The 18,755-nt window shown below is 38.0% G+C and overlaps 2 protein-coding genes and 1 pseudogene across 2 annotated transcripts; 1 reads left to right on the top strand and 2 right to left on the bottom strand.

The window, feature by feature from the left end:
- Nucleotides 1-2,751: 2,751 nt before the first annotated feature.
- Nucleotides 2,752-6,753, bottom strand: LOC116257181 (GDSL esterase/lipase At1g28590-like). The gene is made up of 5 exons (XM_031633794.1): nucleotides 6,501-6,753; nucleotides 5,529-5,744; nucleotides 4,444-4,598; nucleotides 3,866-4,142; nucleotides 2,752-3,054 (listed from the first exon to the last, which is right to left on the bottom strand). Exons 1-5 carry the CDS (start codon nucleotides 6,751-6,753, stop codon nucleotides 2,831-2,833), a joined length of 1,125 nt encoding a protein of 374 aa, XP_031489654.1. The 3' UTR covers nucleotides 2,752-2,830.
- Nucleotides 6,754-10,045: 3,292 nt separating this feature from the next.
- LOC116257180 (long chain base biosynthesis protein 2a-like) lies at nucleotides 10,046-12,836 on the top strand (annotated as a pseudogene).
- Nucleotides 12,837-14,500: 1,664 nt separating this feature from the next.
- On the bottom strand, nucleotides 14,501-18,688 carry LOC116257976 (GDSL esterase/lipase At1g28600-like). The gene is made up of 5 exons (XM_031635020.1): nucleotides 18,422-18,688; nucleotides 17,160-17,375; nucleotides 16,612-16,766; nucleotides 15,758-16,034; nucleotides 14,501-14,976 (listed from the first exon to the last, which is right to left on the bottom strand). Exons 1-5 carry the CDS (start codon nucleotides 18,675-18,677, stop codon nucleotides 14,753-14,755), a joined length of 1,128 nt encoding a protein of 375 aa, XP_031490880.1. The 5' UTR covers nucleotides 18,678-18,688; the 3' UTR covers nucleotides 14,501-14,752.
- Nucleotides 18,689-18,755: the final 67 nt, after the last annotated feature.

The following is an 18,755-nucleotide window of genomic DNA, read 5'->3' as shown; positions in this document are numbered from 1 at the left end:
TTTTATGTTGACGGGCCATAGGCCGCTTGGCCACGTCCTGTTTATGTTTATATATATATATATATATATTTGAAAGTTACCCTAACGATCTTTTTTAAGAAAACCTGAACGTCTTAAAAGATAATTTTACACGGCTCGTTTGAGCTAGCCAACTTAGAGCTCGACTCGAGTTGAGCTCATCGCAAGGTGGAGTTGTGGCTTATGCCACTCTAGCCGTGACGATTCAAAAGTCAACATCAACAACTTGTTTTTTTCCACGTGCAGAATGGATTCAAAGTCAAGAGTTTAAATATTACAGCCCTAAACATTACGAAGAAAAAAGATAATTATGTTTTATCAATTTCTAACTTTTTTTCAAGGCACCAAGAACGCGTCTTTGAAGTTTAATTTATGAAATATGAAGAACCTGCCTCACCTACTAAGGTATCTTTTTCGGTCCGACTAACAAACGCAAGTCGATGAAGAGTTGAATACGTCCAAATATTTAATACAAAAGGTTGGACTTGGGAATCTTGAAAAGCGAAGGATGGAACCAAAGGAGAAAATTTCTGTTAAAAGATTTTTTTTTTATGAGGCACTAAACATATATAGTTAACAAACCAACGCTACTAGCTTCATGGGGCAGTGACATAGATCTTGTGGAGCTGCACCATATAACTGGATCCAAGTCCACTTAAATCCAACTGTAAATTTAAGGTTTTAAAGTAGCTTTATGAGTCATAAAGCTCCACATAAACCCCGCCTATCTTAACCTCTACCACAAACAAAAACTGATAGATGAATATCACTTGTTACACGCGCGCTCACACACACACACACAAAATAACTTAACACAGAATGTTTCATTAAGTTTTTTCATGAAAATACGATGGGTACTATTCTGCTTTCCACAAGGAACTCGTATACCATCGTACTAAAATAGTTGATAGACCAACAACCTAGAAACCATGCAGTGTTATTAAAATCAGTCACGCACGAGGAGCCCTCACAGCTAAAACTTTTGGGATATGTGAGGATTATGAGACTTTTTCCTTTTGATTGTCGCCGCTAACTCTGCTGCTTTTGCTCCTACATTCTGATCTACTTCTTCTATTTGACTTTGGATCATGCAGGCGTGGAAACTATGGAGGGAAGATCAAGCAATCGACTTTCTCGATCCCACTTGGGTGGTGTCCGCAACTCAAGCCAAGTGTTAAGTTTGCATAAACGTAGGTATGCTCTGTCTGCAAGAAGGCGCAGCAGATCGACCAAACATGTCCTCCGTGGTTCCGCAGCGAGTCTGCAAACTTGCCTGAACCCAAGCCTCCTGCTTATTTTTTGAGAACGAGTATTGGGGATTCTCATGCTCAACTGGGTAACAAATGACCACGCAATCTGTTTAGAGAACAGTATCACTTTGTCTAGCATTAAACCTCCCTGAATTGGCAGTGTTACCTGGAAGTGACCATTTGGAATAGGTTCTGAATTTATAGGCGGGAGAATTTTGCTTGTTGAGGATTAAATGCGTCGACTAGTGCCTCTGCCTTTTGAACATCAATTGGTTTTTAATTTGATTAACCGTGATTAAAACATGTTTTGATACTTTCTTTCATCACAGTATATTGGTTTCTGATTAATGTAACTGCAAGAAACTTGCAGAACCAATGTTTATGTGATCTATTTTGTTTCTCTGGTGAGGTTGCTTATGTATTATATTGTCTGGAGATTTTACTGGCAGTCTGGTTGCTATTTGCATTTATTTTGTTTTTGTATGGTACTTTGTGTTTTGTACCAGTTTTGCAGTACAGTTACTGTTCACCAATTTTCATCAGCACTTGTTCACCAATTGCTACATCTCCTCTTGGTTAGTGCTTCATCCACTTTTGGGGCCTAGTAGTATCTCTCTCCCTCTCTCTCTCTCTCTCACACACACACACACACTTACAATTAGCTTATACCCATCTTTCTTTCCGTGTCAAAGTTTGCCCTCTTTTCCTGTATCATTTGAACCTTGAAGCTACGCCCACCTAGGCAGACCCTTACCATTGAGCTGGTTAACTTGAATTCTTTTGCACTGCAACGGGAAACAACAAAATGTTACTGTCTAGTGGAGCTGGCCAAAAAATTAAGGCAGATTCATGAAATCCTATGACATAGCGTTCCAAGAATCTGCCCCCAATATTGTACAGTAACAATGTGTTACTGGTGCCAATCTTCCCTATATTGGACAGTAACATTGTGTTAAAGGGGTTAAAGGATCACGGTAAATGATTTAAACCTGAGCCGGGACCAGTTCAGGCTTTCTATGATGCTTTAGCAGAATTAATAGTTCTTTCATGCAGGTGAATGAAAGGAGCATCTGACCATCAAGTAAGAGTCGAAGCCTTATCATTTCCCTTACCCCTAAGATCTAAGGCCACATTGGTACTTGATCTAGTCCTTAGTGCATGTCAACTAGGATACTGGTTTTACTTTAGTGCCACAACAGGGCCACGATGTCAGTGTCATTTGAATTAGTGACAGACCACTGACCAGCCACCGGCCTGAGCTGCTGTGCCAAAGCCCGTTGGGGCTATTCCGAGCTCTTTGTTCAACAGGGTCTTGCCTTGTTTGCTGAGTCAAGTTTTTTTGTGTTAAGGGGACCATCACGTTAGCATTTCACATTTGGGGATGCAACCATGTTATATATATCTATATATTACAGACTTTTGTACTGTCAAAGAAATTGCCAGTTCTCAATTTCAAGCACCATGTTTGTTCTATGAGCTATAACAAGCTTTATATCCCTAATTGGTACTACAGTAACAGAATTGACCAGAAGCAAAAGTTTCGTATGGGAAGTTTTAATAGATCAATGGCAAAGCATGGGCGGTTTAAGCCACGGGTAGGTGAATAATCCATTGAGGAAGCCGTGAGCCATCCATTCGTAGGCCTTCTCTGTGAGGTGAATTCCATCCCAGTTGGCGTACGTCGATGGGTCTTTGCAAACATTGGTTGCAGCACTGCACATAAGGATCAGATTGAAATTGTATGGCTCTCCCACACCACAACATGCTTTGAGTACGCTCTCAAATCCTGTTTAAGAAGGAGAAGAAAGAAAGATTATCAGGAAGAAGAAAGCAAGGCGAAATTCTTCTTTTAATGCCATTCTGCTCTTTGGCAGATGCCTATTAGATTATGCTAAGGGCCACAATGTGAGTGTTAGAACGCATAACCTCGTTTATCTTGCAAGGCCTTTGAAATCCAGACCCCTGTCTAGGTGCATGAAAAAATGAACAACATTTTTCCATTGGATGACAGATGTTTGCTCATATCAAAAAATTTGATATCACCATTTTCCTTTCATAATTGGTTTTGCCCAATGCTATTAAATTTTGGGTCATGGATTAGATTTTTTTTTTTTCAAAAGATTTAGAGAGAATCATTTGAATTTGTATTGTACGTTTTCAAATTGAAAAGATAACAGGATGCAATTTTGAAAAGAAAGTTCAGGTAAAACATAAAAATAGAAAAATCATATGTGTCTCTTGAACAACTGCAGAAATTAAGTGATCAACTGTTTACAAGCTTCTGTCAATTTACAAAAGCAGTTAGTAATTCTTAAATAATGACAAAAGTTGTAAAAAAAGGTTACCACATCATTTTCCTTTCGTCTTTCGAACAACTCAAGGGCCGATTTCCTAGAACTAGTTTAAACTATATTGTTCAGAATGTCATTTCCTAGATGTTCTGACAGAACATGAGAGTCCCATCACATCCCCATATTCCACACGGACATGTGAAATATACACCCAAAAGCAATCTCTGTAACCAAAAAGATTGTGGGAGTATATATCCAGGCAGCATCAGTCATAAGATTGTTTAGTCTACTTGGTTGTCGTCATACCAAAAATGGGGGGATTTCGAAAAAATCCCATAGCAGAATTATAATAATCCGCATAAATGATCTTGGCTTGTGGCTGTTGCCTCCTTAGCTTTTGAAGTGCATCTTGCAGATAGGAATTGTAGTAGACAGCGAACTCATTGAATTTAATGAGGCAACCAGTTAGTGGATCGTAATCCAATGGATTTGCAGACCGGAATACAGTTAAATAAAGCGTCGAGCAACCGATGGGAAGATTTCCGGGCACCACCAACTCCACTGCGCCTTGTTTTATCAATACCTGCACAAATTTGTTAATTAATATATAGCCTTAAATCAAAATATGGGTAATGTTTAGCCAGGCCTAATGTTGATGAATAAGAACATAGTTAGCATTGGAAACAGGCTTTGAATGTTAATTACATGTGGGTGGTCCAATAAACCCATCCAACAATGTATCAATAGGATTTTCATTATAAAAATCAATTGTTATGGAATCAGATTCAAATAAACATAAATTTGATGCTCGATGCAGTTGTTAATTATTTGATTTCTGCCGAGAATGGCGTCTGTGGAGAGAGAGAGAGAGAGAGAGAGCTTACGTTGACAGCTTCAACAATGGCGCTGACAACATCGGGGACGTAAGAGACGACCTCATCAATGCTCTTGCGACCCTGAATTAGCGCGAAGTTGAAATCATTTCCGCCGATCTCCCCAACAACAAACAGTGCCCTTTTCAGGTAGTCATGGCAGTTCTCTACATTCAACCAGAACATAGGGAAGTATCAAAAGCAAATAAATGAATAAATCCTTTTACGCGTAATCCATTCCTTAACTTTTTTGTTAACAAAAGAGGTTGGGAGCCCTCACTCCCAGCAGTATGGCACTAGAAATAACGAGTGATTAACTAAATTATATATATATATATATATATATATATATATATATATATATATATATATATATATATATATATATATATATATATATATATATATATATATATATATATATATATATAAGAGTAAAATTGACAGCTAATTATTAAATTTTTATAAGAAAGAAAAGGTGAGAAAGAGTTCTTAAATCTTGCCTTCTTAAGAGACCCACTCAAGGAGCAGAGATACATAAGGTTCTCCTGAGGTGTGTGCGCTATGGAGCCCGAAACCTTAATTTAATAGTTGAATTTGGATGGGCAAGCGTCCAGTTATATAGAGCAGCGCCAAGGCCTGGCTCACCGTTTCATGGACCTTGGTGAACTTGACTATATGTCCCATGAAAAAAACTTTCTGGCTTTACCCCTGAAACTGCCACTCCACTATTGTAAAGAACATGCTTTTTTTCTCCTTACCATCTTATGTACAAGTCAGATTAATTTAATAACAGTTGGTCACATCGTCCACAGAAGGTTGAAGTGGGTGAGTTTTTAGATTCTCTTCAAATCTGGTACTTGCTTCAAAACATTGGACATAATAAAGATATAACCTAATTGCACCGAACAATTAAGTAGTGGTCGGCAAAGTCCACAAATCTTCTATATCAATTTCATGTTCTTTTTAAACATACAAATCACGTTTGCATTTTTTTTTTCTTGAGAAAAACTGTTAGAAAGATCTAGAATAATTACAAAGTCTAAAGCTTCATTTACAAAAAGAATTTTACAATTGCTGACGCATAAACCGCATACCTGAACACAGCGATGGGAGAGTGTTGTTGAACCAACCAAGCTGAACACTCAGAGAATCGGCGGTCCAGAGCCCCGGAATTCGTCTCTCTACAAAGTATGAGACATCCAGTGCAGTAGCTCCTGCAACCGCAAAATTTACGCCCTTTGCATATCTTTCACTTTCATTACCTTGGATCGCCAGATATGGTGGCAGCAGGGGAAGCCCATATGCCTCGGCTGGTGCAATTTCCAGATCAGAAATTAAGAAAGAAAGACCACCATTCAGTATCTTCCATGATTGAAAGAATTGCAGTTTTAGTTCAGAACATCAATCTGCTACTTGTAAAGCTGTAAAAGCTTCGTATTCGAACAATCTAAATTCATTGGAAGTCAGGTTCGTTTGCATGTGGAATATCTAAAAAAAAGCTGAACTCGCAAAAGATATCCTACGCTTTTGCAACTTTGTTTTGCATATGCTGTCAGAATCCAAACAATTTCATGACCCGCAGAATCCTTTTGATGAAATACGCTGCGCTTGAAAGCATGAAACCATGTTTAAGTTTTTATGCTTCAAAACTTAAGAGAAGGTTGCTTACTTCGTCCAGCGTAAAGTCAATCTTCAAATGGTTCTGCCGGCAAGAGCTATGCATGCAAATTTAGCTAAGTGGATCAGATCAGAGCTTCTAAAATAAAAAAGGCCGATCGAGATTTCACTGCTGAAGGTATGTTTACGCTGGTGTCCCAAGACCAGCGGTAAGCTATCAAGCTAGACTCATTCACCATGAGATAAGTTGAGATCTAACCTGGTTTTCTATACTATTTGCACAAAAAAGCACATATATATCATGCATGCCTATGGCAGACTCGTTAGTATCTGACTGTCGTATGCCGATAAGAAAAATGAACGGTGCAAATGGCGTATAACCTTATTAAGCTTCTCTCTAATAGACCTGATCGCGTTTATCACAAGACTAAAGAAGTGAATACACCTACCCATGAAATCAATGATCAGACGCCCGTTGCAGAAACGGCCTGTTGGATGGTGGAAGAAGGTCTCCCCGTAGGGGAGATGGGCTACGGCAGGGAAGCGAGCAGGTCCAGACAGCAAGTAATTTCCTGTATCTGCAAGTGAGTCACCAAAACTGAAGATGGTGGTGTAGCAATGGGATTCAGACATAGCTGGCAGGAGTAAAATGCTCCAAATCATTACAGCTATAATGGCAGATGAACCAGAAGAGAGAGCCATGATAAGATTGAAAATCAAGTATGATGAAAAGAAGAGGGTGTGGACATCTTTATATACTAGGACATCAATCAGTATGCGTTTATGACTAGATGTGAAGGGAACGTAAGATAATTGAACTAGTACTTTGTCGTAGCATTTTATTTTAGAAAGAGAAAGAGAAAGAGAGAGAGATCATGATGTTTGATACTTGTAAAAGTTGATCGCCTATAATTGAACATAGCGTAGATAAGCTAATTTTTGTTCAAAAAGGAAACACATACTAATCGAAGTACAGTTGGTTGCTTATACCCTTGTCTTTACTGGATCTTCTACCAACACTCGAGAAATCAATGTGAAAAGTCTCTGCACCCATAATATGGCTCCACTTCTGTCTTTCTCACGTAGTTCAAATCCATTCGTCATTTTTTACATCAGAGCAAGTAAAGTTACAAACTATTGAGTTGGCCGGGAATGCTTATACAAGGGACATAGATGAATGGTTTTTCCACAAAATTAACTGCAAAACAAGCGATTTATATGGATCCAAAAGGAATAATACATAGCCATTTTTATCGTTTGCTTAATCTATTGTGGCTGATGCAGCCCTATACAGGAAGATATGTATGGTGAACTAATCGGTGTACTAGTTGGATTTCTGATATGAGATGGAGACAGATACTTATTGCCAAAGCTATTAACAAATTCAACTGTTATTTCTTCTTTCATCCCGCAAACCTCGAATCTTGATAGGGAAATTGAAATCGATGGTTGGCCAAAGTTTCAAACATCTTTAAGTTGAAAAAAAAAAAAAACTATGAATACCGAAGTTTCTCACAGGAGGTCAGCTCTAAATATTCAAGTTGAAATTCAAGGGTGAGAGGGGGCTTGTCTTTGTCACATCTCTTGGCATAATCTGGTCAGATAAAAAATAAGAAAAAGCTTGCAACGAGAAGGCACAGAAGTCTCTCTAACAAAGGAAGTTTGTTGCCCTGACCCAATGGATCCAAATCCAAAGTCTTTACAGAATTAGGAGATACCTTACTTCCATGCCACATAAAAGGTCTGATACAGTCGGCCGTGTGTCTACTTCCTTATTTTATGAACATCATCGCCATTAGTTTACTTCACCTAACCACTGCCAACGAAGATTGAGATGCAAAAGAAATGCAACTCATAATGGCTAACCCCTATCATAAACAATAGATGGTGGGGATCCAAGATCTTGAATAAGTGACATAGAATACTATATAATTATCTTATATATATCGAAGATATGGAGTCGGGACAGACTGGGTCGATGCAATAGTGGAGCTACATATACGCTAGTGCCCAATCGATGCAATAGTGGAGCTACACATAGGCTAGCGTGGTCAGTTGCCTGTGCAATGACAAAATTTTTCCTTAATTTTATATAAATATATCATAATTATTTACTTATTTATATATATTGTGCCTCATAAAAATAAAAATTTCTACAACGGTGCCCTTTTTTAGCAAAAAAAAATCTGGTCCCACTACTGGGTCGATGTTGGTTTAGTTATGAACATGTAAATGCTTAAATGGCTTCTGTAACAAGGTTTATATTTGTAGATTTATTTTTTATTTTCAAAACTAATTTCAATTCTAGATTAAAAAAAATTAACAAATCTTTACCAACGCATGAAAGTGCGTTGATAAAAAATTATTATTGACGTTGAAATGAGCGTCGGTCAAAGAATTACTAAGGGAGAGGGTTGAGAAAAATTTTAACCGACATTCGATAAAGTGTCGATAAAAATGTTTATTTACGTTCAGTGATTGTCGGTTAGAATTATCATAGACATCGGGCTTCCCGTCGCTAAAAATTATTCTCGACGTCCGACAGACGGCGGTAATAGCTAATTTAATTACGTTTCCCATGTGTTAGTGAAGACGTCTACACCAACGAGTGTAACGACGCATGCCGCGAAAACTATCGCCGACATTCTCTTCACTGGCGACTTGACTAAACGTGGATTTTTTTTTTCTTTTCCCGTTGATGCCATTGACGATGAAATTGATTAACTTCAGTGACTAGAAAATAGAGATGCATCAACCCAAGTTTGATATACTTTCTGAGACCTAACGATTAGCAGTTAGCTACATCAGATAATTCATCCAATTACTGGTTAAAACTCAAATTAATTGGTCTAACTACTGGGTGCATTAGCAGTAACATTTGAACTTGGAACTTTCATTTCCAAGTAAAACAAATATGAATCCAACCGTAACGAGTTCGCTACTTCCAGATTTGGTTTCAGCCGACTCTCACTACAAAAAAAAAAAAAAAGTGGAATCATCAATGGCCGGTAAAACGGGAACGAACGTCAGTAATCGTCTGCTCGGTCGTCGTTCCCGCGGCATGCGTCACTGCACGCATCAGTGTAGACGTTTGAATCAAAATGCAGCCAAGTGAGTTCCACTGAGTTGGTAATGACTAGTTCCAATTACCCAAAGCAAGTTTAACCGATCAAAAATCTTGAATGCGGCTTCTAAATTTTGCATATATGCTATCATTGCGGCAACATTGTATCGAATTGAATTTACCAGGAAGTTATGATGTACAGTATAAGGAATTTTTATCACAACATCAAACAATTAGGATGCTTGATACAACAAATTGAGCTTTCTCTCTCTCTCTCTCTCTCTCTCTCTCTCTCTCTCTCTCTTTCTATAGCTCAACATTTTCCAAAATTTTCAATGTCGATTGTCGAACTACTCTTGTGTCCTTCCCTTCGAAAAAATATGTTGTCTTCTGAATAAGTTATTCTTACATGCCGGTCCAAGTTTTGAACATGGCTTTGATATTATTAACTATGCTTACCCAACCCAAAACATGCTTGAGCGTCAAGCTTGTTAGATATCAATGCCAATTTTAGTCACTTGGCTCAAAAAAAGAAAAAAAAACACATGGGTGTTCATATTACTCATATGTGAACATAGATGAGTGCAAGTGCAGCATTTGCCAAAAACATGGGTGTTTATATATATATATATGTATATCTCCAGCCATCCAAATGTTCTGAAAATAACAAAATTAACAACTAAGATAGTAAGATGTCATCACCCTATGAATAACTATATGAAAAAGAGAGCAAATGGTTAGTTGCTGCACCCAAGTTGTGTCCAACGACTTCAGGGGTGAAGCTGTAAATTTTTCACCACGAAGTTGAACTATAGTTCCAAAATTTTGACAGGGGATGAAATAAAATAAACTTTAGTACAGACTAAATAAAAATTTTCAAATTTACATTTACATGTAGATTTTTCTAAAAAGTTTTATTGAGTGGGGGCCATGGCCTGCCAGCGCCCCTTGGCTCCACCCCTGCTTAGGATACAGGTATATAAAGCCCTCAAAATTAAGACAATCCAGGTAGTTCTCCATTCATTGATAAAAAGATTTCATGGGCCACTTCCTCTCTCCTGCAAGTATTGTGCATCTAGGATCCATGTGAACATTGTACTATCTCAAGAGGACATGCATAACGCCAAGCAGAAAATGAAATTCTACAAAATTATGAAATTCATAAAGCCTCCTTAGAAAGGTCAGCATAAGAGAGTTTCACAAACAACTATGACATGGCCGTTCAGGAGCAAGAACTTTATATAGATTAGAGAAAAGAGCCTGCAAAAGTTGCATCCGTAAGCATCAAACCCAAAAGTTGGACACGTAATAGAATTAATTATAACACATACAATGTACAGATGTAAAATTTTGCCCATTTCAGCAGAATATGCATTTGCTTTGGCAGGAAAAGGAGAAAAAAGAAGGAAAAGCCATAAAACAATAATTTCGTGAATAGTGTTCTACAGAAAGGACCCATTCAATGGACTTGAATGCATGCAGAGAATTTTCTCTTTAATTATTAGCAACTTATTTCACATATTTAGGGTATATGGATAGGAATATAATGCCATGAATATTCGTAACATCCATGCAAAGTTGCAAACCAAGGATATGGAGTAACTTACCAAGTCCGAAAAAGGAGCCTGGGGATATTTTGCCATCGCTTGTGAAACAGAATACTCATCTGTCATCATGTCCAATGCTGCTTTGATGCTGAAGCAAAGTCCAAAACACGGTCTATGAATTCTATGTCAGTATCAAATGGCTGAGGTTCCAATAATTCACTATATCTGGTACCAATTAATTTACATTTTTTTCTAGCACTTTCCACTCAAGAGCTTGTTTGATTGCGGGAATGCGTCCCATAATGCCATCATTCCTGCAGGTGGTGGAGGCTGCATGCAGGAACACAAGGATTTGTTCCTGAACACTTTTAATAATGTGTTTCATGCATTCCACCTCTCACCATGGAATACATTGGAACAGGTATTTACACTACCAATCAAACTACCTCAGGGCTACTGGTGAAATTCTATTTAGGCCTTTGTTGAGCATGAGTCTTACTGAATGAATTGGTGTAAGTTTTCAAATGTGAGCTACTGACGTTCTTTAGTGTATTGTCTCTTATATCATATTCTCATAATCTTTTTCCCTGAGATTTACAATTTTTTTCTTTTCTTTGTCTATCCGGGCAGGCATTGCATGTCTATATTTACATGAGGTACACAGCACTGGTGTTGTTGGGAAAACTGAAGAGGTGTTTGTGAATTACTTGGAGTTGATACAGCTGATATTGTCATTATGATGGGAACTTTCACAAAATCATTTGGGTCATGTGGAGGATATATTGCCGCTTCAAAGGTTCTTATTTTTGTTTTTATGGATTTTCGTCATTTTTTAAAACTGAATATTTACATAAGAATTTGTATCTACTTTGGTGGTTTCATTATCAAAATATTCAAAATTTAAATAATAGCCCAAATTCAACCCCCTTTTTAATAGACTGTGCCATAACATCGTATCCATTTTCCTATGTTTTTTTCTTTCATCTTCTTATGCTACATCAAGTAATTTCAGCATTAAAGGTTGTCCTTGGCGAAGATGGTTCAAGTCGAGGTGCAGAAAAACTTCATAATAGAAGGGTCATTATAGCAGTTGTCATCTTTTCTGAGATTGGTTTAATTTGGTTATGCACATGAGCTCAGAAACTTGCAAGAATACGTGAAAACAGTAACTTTTTCCGGTCAGAGCTGCAGAAGATGGGTTTTGAGGTTCTTGGAGATAATGATTCACCAGTATTGCCAATAATGCTTTACAATCCTGCAAAGCTACCAGCCTTCTCTAATGCCTTAAGCAGAAGGTAAGATTGCTAGCCTGCCTTCAGGAGATACTTGGAGGGTATTCTTTTAGATTAAAAAGTGGAAGTCATGCATGTCAGTGTGATCTTGAAAATTTTACCTTCAGTTGTCGAAAGCATGTGATAGTTCCTAGTAGATTTAGCATTTGGTCAATGGAACTTTCGATGGTAGCTTATGTGAATTACTTGAACACTATTGTACGGATCAAATGCTCTAACAAAAGGAATATGAAACGTGCGCAGAATGGGTAGGTATATATTTTATGTATAATTTTTGTGGGGGTTTAGAATGGCCATGATGGTCTCGTGACCAAGTCTGGCTGCTGTTCTGAAACATCGAGTGCCACAATTTCTAGATGATGAAATGGACAAAATTAGGAGCATTTGCTTAATGTGCCAACTCTCTGAAGGAGGATGCAGTTCTCTTTAATCCACAAACTTAATGCATTGAACTGCCTCAGATATTCTTCTGGCCAAACGGTGATGCGATGCAGGATACACATTTTTGCATATAAACGTGAACAGTAACATGCCTCTAGAGTTCCACTCAAAATTCATTACTTATGCTTCGCTATGTAGGTTGCTGTCGTGACTGTTGCAAGATTTACGGCTACATCACTGCTTCTTGCTCGAGCGGATTTTTTTATCTGCTTCCACACCAAGGAAGACCTGGTGAAAGGCTTAGAGGTGGTTGTCTCCTCATTGCCTTCTTTTGTTTTTGATTTGGTTTCATCCCTTTTTAGCTACAGCCTGGTATCTTTTTTAGCTCTTTATTTTATCTTAGTTCATGTTATAAGCAAAGTCGGATACCAATTTAGTATCAAATACTCCCTTGGTGAGCCAAAAAAGCACCACAAGGAAGATAGGAAGAATCAGGATTAGGGCTGCATTTAATGGGCAATCCTCTGTTCATACTCCTGCTATTAATTCTGCCAAGTGTTCTTTCAGAGGAGGAGATACGTGTGGTCTCCATGGGGCATATACTGAGCCCACTCTTTAAAACCTTAATTCAGTGTTCAACTTTGGTGGGTCCAGTTATATGGGAGCAGCCCTACGAAACCCAGGTTACTGCTCCACTGTCAATTGAAAATTTATTAACTATATAGTTTGTGCCCCATGAAAAAAAAATTTATAGTTCCACCTTTGTGTCCTTCGTATAAACAAAAGCATGTAATTCTGTTTCTCTGGTAAGGTTCCTTATGTATTATATTGTCTGGACGTTTTTACTCCCAGTCTGGTTGGTATTTGCATTTATCCTGTTTTTGTATATTACTTTGTATTTTGTACCAATTTTGCAGTGCAGTTACTAATTTTCATCACAATATCACCAATTGCAACATCTGGTCCTGGTTAATGCTTCATACACTGTTGGGGCCTAGCGCCTGACTAGCTTTCTCACATGTTCAGGGACATACCTCATGTTTTTTGTTCATGCTTAGATTTTTGTTTCTTCACTTTTGCCTCTTATTTTCCTTGCTATTTTTTTTTTACCACTTTTACTTTTCTTTTTTATTACTGTTGTTTGGTGATGCTTTGTCACTCATTTTGTTTTGAATAAATTCTCATTTTCTCGGCTCTCTCTCTTTTTCTCTCTCTTACAATTAGCTAATCAAAAGCCACCTTTATTTTCATGTCAAGATTTGCCTTCGTTTCGTATATCATTTGAAGACCAGACCAACACTTACCATTGAGTTCGTTAACCTGAATTCTCTTGCACCCTAAGGAACACTAAAAGAAATTGTTACTGTCTAGTGAATTCGCCCTCAAAATTGAAGTACATTCATGGTATCTTATAATATAGTGTTCCGTAAATTTTGCCCCAGCACTGAACAATAAAATTTGTTATTGGTGCCAAATTCCTTCTAAAGAGGTTAAAAAGAATCATGGTAAATGATTTAAACCTGAGCGGGACCAGTCCATGCTTTCCTATGATGCTTACTTTAGCAAAATTAATAGTTGTTAGTTCGTGGGTAGTGGCATCTCAACTAATCTCTCTCAACTAATAGTTGTCAAATGGTTCTTTCCGAATGGCGTTTTTGAGTTGTGTTCTCAACTAATCTCTCTCTTGAGTGATTCTTTCTGCTAGTGTTTTCATCCTGGTCTAGAGCTACATTCTTGATATAATCGTTAGTGCATCTCAGCTAGTGTACTGGTTTTAGTCTAGTAGCATAATAGAGCTCTAATGCCAGTGTCGTTCAAATTAGTGACTGATCACTTACCAGCCACCGACCCGAGCTGGTGTCCCAAAGCCCATCGGGGCCATTCGGCATCTCTTGTTCTATAGGGTCTTGCTTTGTTTGCTGAGTAAGTTTTTTCTTTTTCTTTTTTTTTGTGTTAAAAGGGACCATGACGTTAGCATTTGACACTTGCCCAGTGCTGCAGTAGGGATAGCAAAGCGTTCGTCGTTAAGTGCACAGAGCCAATATACAAGTGGAGAATATTTTAGTAATTATTTAAAAAAGATGCCTTTTTTAATATTTTCACTTTTTCGATTTTTTTTCTTTACTAAAAACTTTATTTTTTTATTATGTGCATAACAGCTTGGGTCGTTCATTATAAAATGAAAACGAACAGTTTGGCATTATTAAGAAAGAAATACAAGCACCCGTTTTGTTGGTAGGTGCTTCGGTTATTGCGCCAGAGACTTGGCTTCACAGTTTGACATTATTGAAAAGGAAATACAAACACCCGTTTTGTTGAAAGGTGCTGTGGGTATTGTGCCAGAGACTTGCCGAGAAGCCAACGTTTCAGATGGGAAAGAGAAGAGCAGAGGAGCAATTAGGTAGCTTTTAATAAGTTCAATGGCCAAGCGCAGGCGGTTTAAGCGATGGATGGGTAAACAACCCATTGACGAAGCCGTGAGCCATCCATTCGTAGGCCTTCTCTGTGAGGTGAATTCCGTCCCAGTTGGCGTACTTGGATGGATCTTTGCAGACACTGGTTGCAGCACTGCACATGTGGGCCAGATTGAAATTGTAGGGCTCTCCCTCTCCACAACATGCTTTGAGTGCACTTTCAAATCCTGTTTAAGAAGGAGAAGAAAGAATTATTATCAGCAAGAAGAAAGGAAGGCAAAATTCTTCTTTTATTGGCACTCTGGTCTTTGGCAGACGCCTACTAAAGGGGCAGAATGTGAGCAGTAAAACGCATTGTAAGGTCTTTCAAGTCCAGACGCGTGCCTAGGTGCATGGAACTCTTGTTAGTAGGAAGGCAGCTTCTGATTGTTCAATATTTTTTCATTGGATGACAGATATTTGGTCATATCAATTAATTTGATATCACCATTTTCCTTTCATACCTAGTTTAGCAAAATGGTATTAGATTTGGTTCTTGGGTTGAACCTTTTTTTCCTTTCCTCGAAAGATACAGATAACCATTCGAATTGGAAGAGGATAAAAGGATGCAATTTTGAAAAACAAATCCAGAAAAAACATAAAAGTAAGAAAAGAGAAAGATCAAATGAGTCTCTTGAAAAACTGCAGAAATAAAGTGACCAACTGTTTACAAGATTCTGTCAGTTTAAAAGAGAAGTTAGTAATTCTTAAATAATGACAAAAGTAGTAAAAAAACAGCTACCAAATCATTTTTCTTTCGTCTTTCAAACAACTCAAAGGCCGATTTGCTAGAACTGAACTTCCTAGATGGTTTGACAGAACATGAGAGTCTCATCACATCCCTTTATTCCACACAGCATGTGAAACATACACCCAGAAGCAATTCTCTGTAACCAAAAATATTGTGGGAGTATATATCCAGGCAACATCAGTCATAAGATTATTTAATCTGCTTGGTTATTGTCATACCAAACTTGGAGGGATTTTTAAAAAATCCCATAGCAGAATTGTAATAATCAGCGTAAATGATCTTGGCATGTGGTTGTTGCTTCCTTAGCTTTTGAAGAGCATCTTGCAGATAGGAATTGTAGTAGACAGCGAACTCATTGAATTTAATGAGGCAACCAGTTTGTGGATCGTAATCCGATGTATTTGCAGACCGGAATACAGTCAAATAAAGCGTCGAGCAACCGATGGGAAGATTTCCGGGCACCACCAACTCCACTGCACCTTGTTTTATCAATACCTGCACACATTTGTCTAATTAATATATAGTCTTAAATCAAAATATGGATAATGTTCAGTCAGGCCTAATGTTGATGAATAAGGACATAGTATTGGAAACAAGCTTTGAATGTCAACTGGAGAGACGTCCTTTCCGAGAAATAAGTAAGACTTCGCAAAAAAATCATGTGCAAGCAGATATTACGAAAATTAAGAAGTGTACAATTATTTTTAAGGTATCTTTTGAAGTGTTGCTTTCAAGACTCTAAAAGTATGAATACCGATCTACTTGGTAAAAATACTCGCAAATCCACTATGGCATCGATTTAATCAGTTGTCAAGTTAAGATTTTGTAAATTTGAAAAGTGAAATCTCTTAATCAGATTATCCAATATTTGAACCTCACATGACCACATGTGGGTGGTCCAATAATCCCATCCAAGAATATTGTGTAGACAGGTTTTACATTATAAAAATCACTCATGTGGAATCAGATTCAAGTAAACATAAATTTGGTTCTCTATGAAGTTGTTAATTACTTGATCTCTGCCGTGAATGGCATCTGGAGAGAGAGAGAGAGAGAGAGAGAGAGAGCTTACATTGACGGCTTCAACAATGGCGCCGACAACATCGGGGACATAAGAGACGGCCTCATCAATGCTCTTGCGACCCTGAATGAACGCAAAGTTGAAATCGTTTCCGCCGATCTCCCCAACAACAAAGAGAGCCCTCTTCAGGTAGTCATGGCAGCTCTCTACACTCAACCAGACCATAGGGAAGTATCAAAAGCAAATAAATGAATAAATCCTCCATTCCTCCATTTTTGGTTAATAAAAGAGGTTGGGAGCCCTCACTCCCAGTAGTATTGCATCGGAAATAAATAACTATTATGCTAAATTTGACTTCAAGCTGATATCATCAAAATAATAGATATAATAGGTAAAAAGCCTAATACCACCAAATAATTACATGTATTGGTAGGCAAAATCCACAGATCTTCTGTATCAGTTTGCATGTTTTTTTCAAAATACAAATCACATTATTTTTTTTCTTAAGAAAACTGTTAAAAAGATACGAAATAATTACAACGTCTAAAGCTTCATTCGTAAATAGAATTTTATAATTGTCGATGCATAAAACCGCATACCTGAACACAGCGATTGGAGAGTCTTTCTGAACCAACCAAGCTGAACACTCAGAGAATCCGCGGTCCAGAGCCCCAGAATTCCTCTCTCTACAAAATATGAGACATTCAGTGCAGTAGCTCCTGCAACTGCAAAATTTACGCCCTTTGCATATCTTTCACTGCCACGCCCTTGGGTCGCCAGATATGGTGGCAGCAGGGGATGCCCATATGCCTCAGCTGGTGCAATTTTCAGACCAAAATATTAAGAAAGGCCACCATTCATTATCTTCGATGGTTGAAAAAATTGTAGTTTTAGTTTAGAACATATGTAACACCTCAAATATTTAGTTATAAGAGATCTTGGAAACTTATAAAGATAGTTGTTAAAGTGGTTGATTGTCTTGATTATTAATCTTTTTTAGGTTGAAACCAAAATTGTTAAGGGGTGGGTTGGGATTCGTTGGCCCAAAAACTCAAACTTGGTGTGAGAGTGGGTCAGAATTCAACACTAACATAAAATCCCACACTCAATAAAAGAATGTGTGCCATAAAAGGATGGATTGTCCAATAGATTAGCACGTATCTAAGATTATGAGCGATTATAAAGGGATTTGCTAAAGTCGTTTGTTATCCTGGTTTCGAGCACGCTGTGGGAGTGGGTCGGTCATTTCAACATTAATCTACTACCCGTAAAGATGTAATTGCTTCGGATTCGAACAATCTAAATTCACTGCAAAATCGGGTTGGTTTGAATTTGGCACATCTAAAAGGAAGCCGGAATCGCAAAATCATACCCTACGCATTTGCAATCTCGCTTTGTTCTGCTGTCAGAATCATTCTGATGAAATATTATGGGCTTGGAAGCATGAAGTCGTGTAATTTTTTATGCTTCAAAACTTAAGAGAAGGTTGCTTTTTTCGTTCATTTATAAAATCAATCTTCAAATGACACTGCCCACAAGAGATATTCTTGCAAATTTAGCCAAGTGGTTCAGTTCAGAGCTTCTGAAATCAAAATGGCCGATCGAGATTTCAATACTGAAGGTATGTTTTCCCGGTGTCACAAGACTAGTGGGAAGACTCATTCGCCAATATATGATAAACTTAGACATGATCACCTGGTTTTAAAAAGATCACATATATTATTTATGCCCATGGCAGTCTGAGTATATGACTATGATATGCTGATGAGAAAAATGAATGGTGCAGGTAGCGTTTCACCTTACTAAGCTTCTCTCTGACTGATCGCGTTTATCACAAGACTAATGAAGTCAATGCACCTACCCATGAAATCAATGATCAGACGGCCGTTGCAGAAACGGCCTGTTGGATGGTGGAAGGAGGTCTCCCCATAGGGAAGAAAGGTTACGGCAGGGAAGCTAGCAGCTCCGGACAGCAAGTAGTTTCCTGTATCCGCAAGTGAGTCACCAAAACTGAAGATGGTAGTGTAGCAAGAGGATTCAGACATGACTGGCAGGAGTAAAATGCTACAAGTTAATACACAGACGATAATGGCAGATGAACCAGAAGAAAGAGCCATGATAAGATTGAAAGGAGATCAAGTATGATGAAAAGAAGAGGGGTGTGGACATCTTTATATACGAAGACGTCCATCCGT

This window comes from Nymphaea colorata, chromosome 7, assembly GCF_008831285.2.
Source record: "Nymphaea colorata isolate Beijing-Zhang1983 chromosome 7, ASM883128v2, whole genome shotgun sequence".
Taxonomy (NCBI): domain Eukaryota; kingdom Viridiplantae; phylum Streptophyta; class Magnoliopsida; order Nymphaeales; family Nymphaeaceae; genus Nymphaea; species Nymphaea colorata.
The sequence above is the reverse complement of the archived record's forward strand: the minus strand, read 5'-3'. Positions and strand labels throughout refer to the sequence as shown.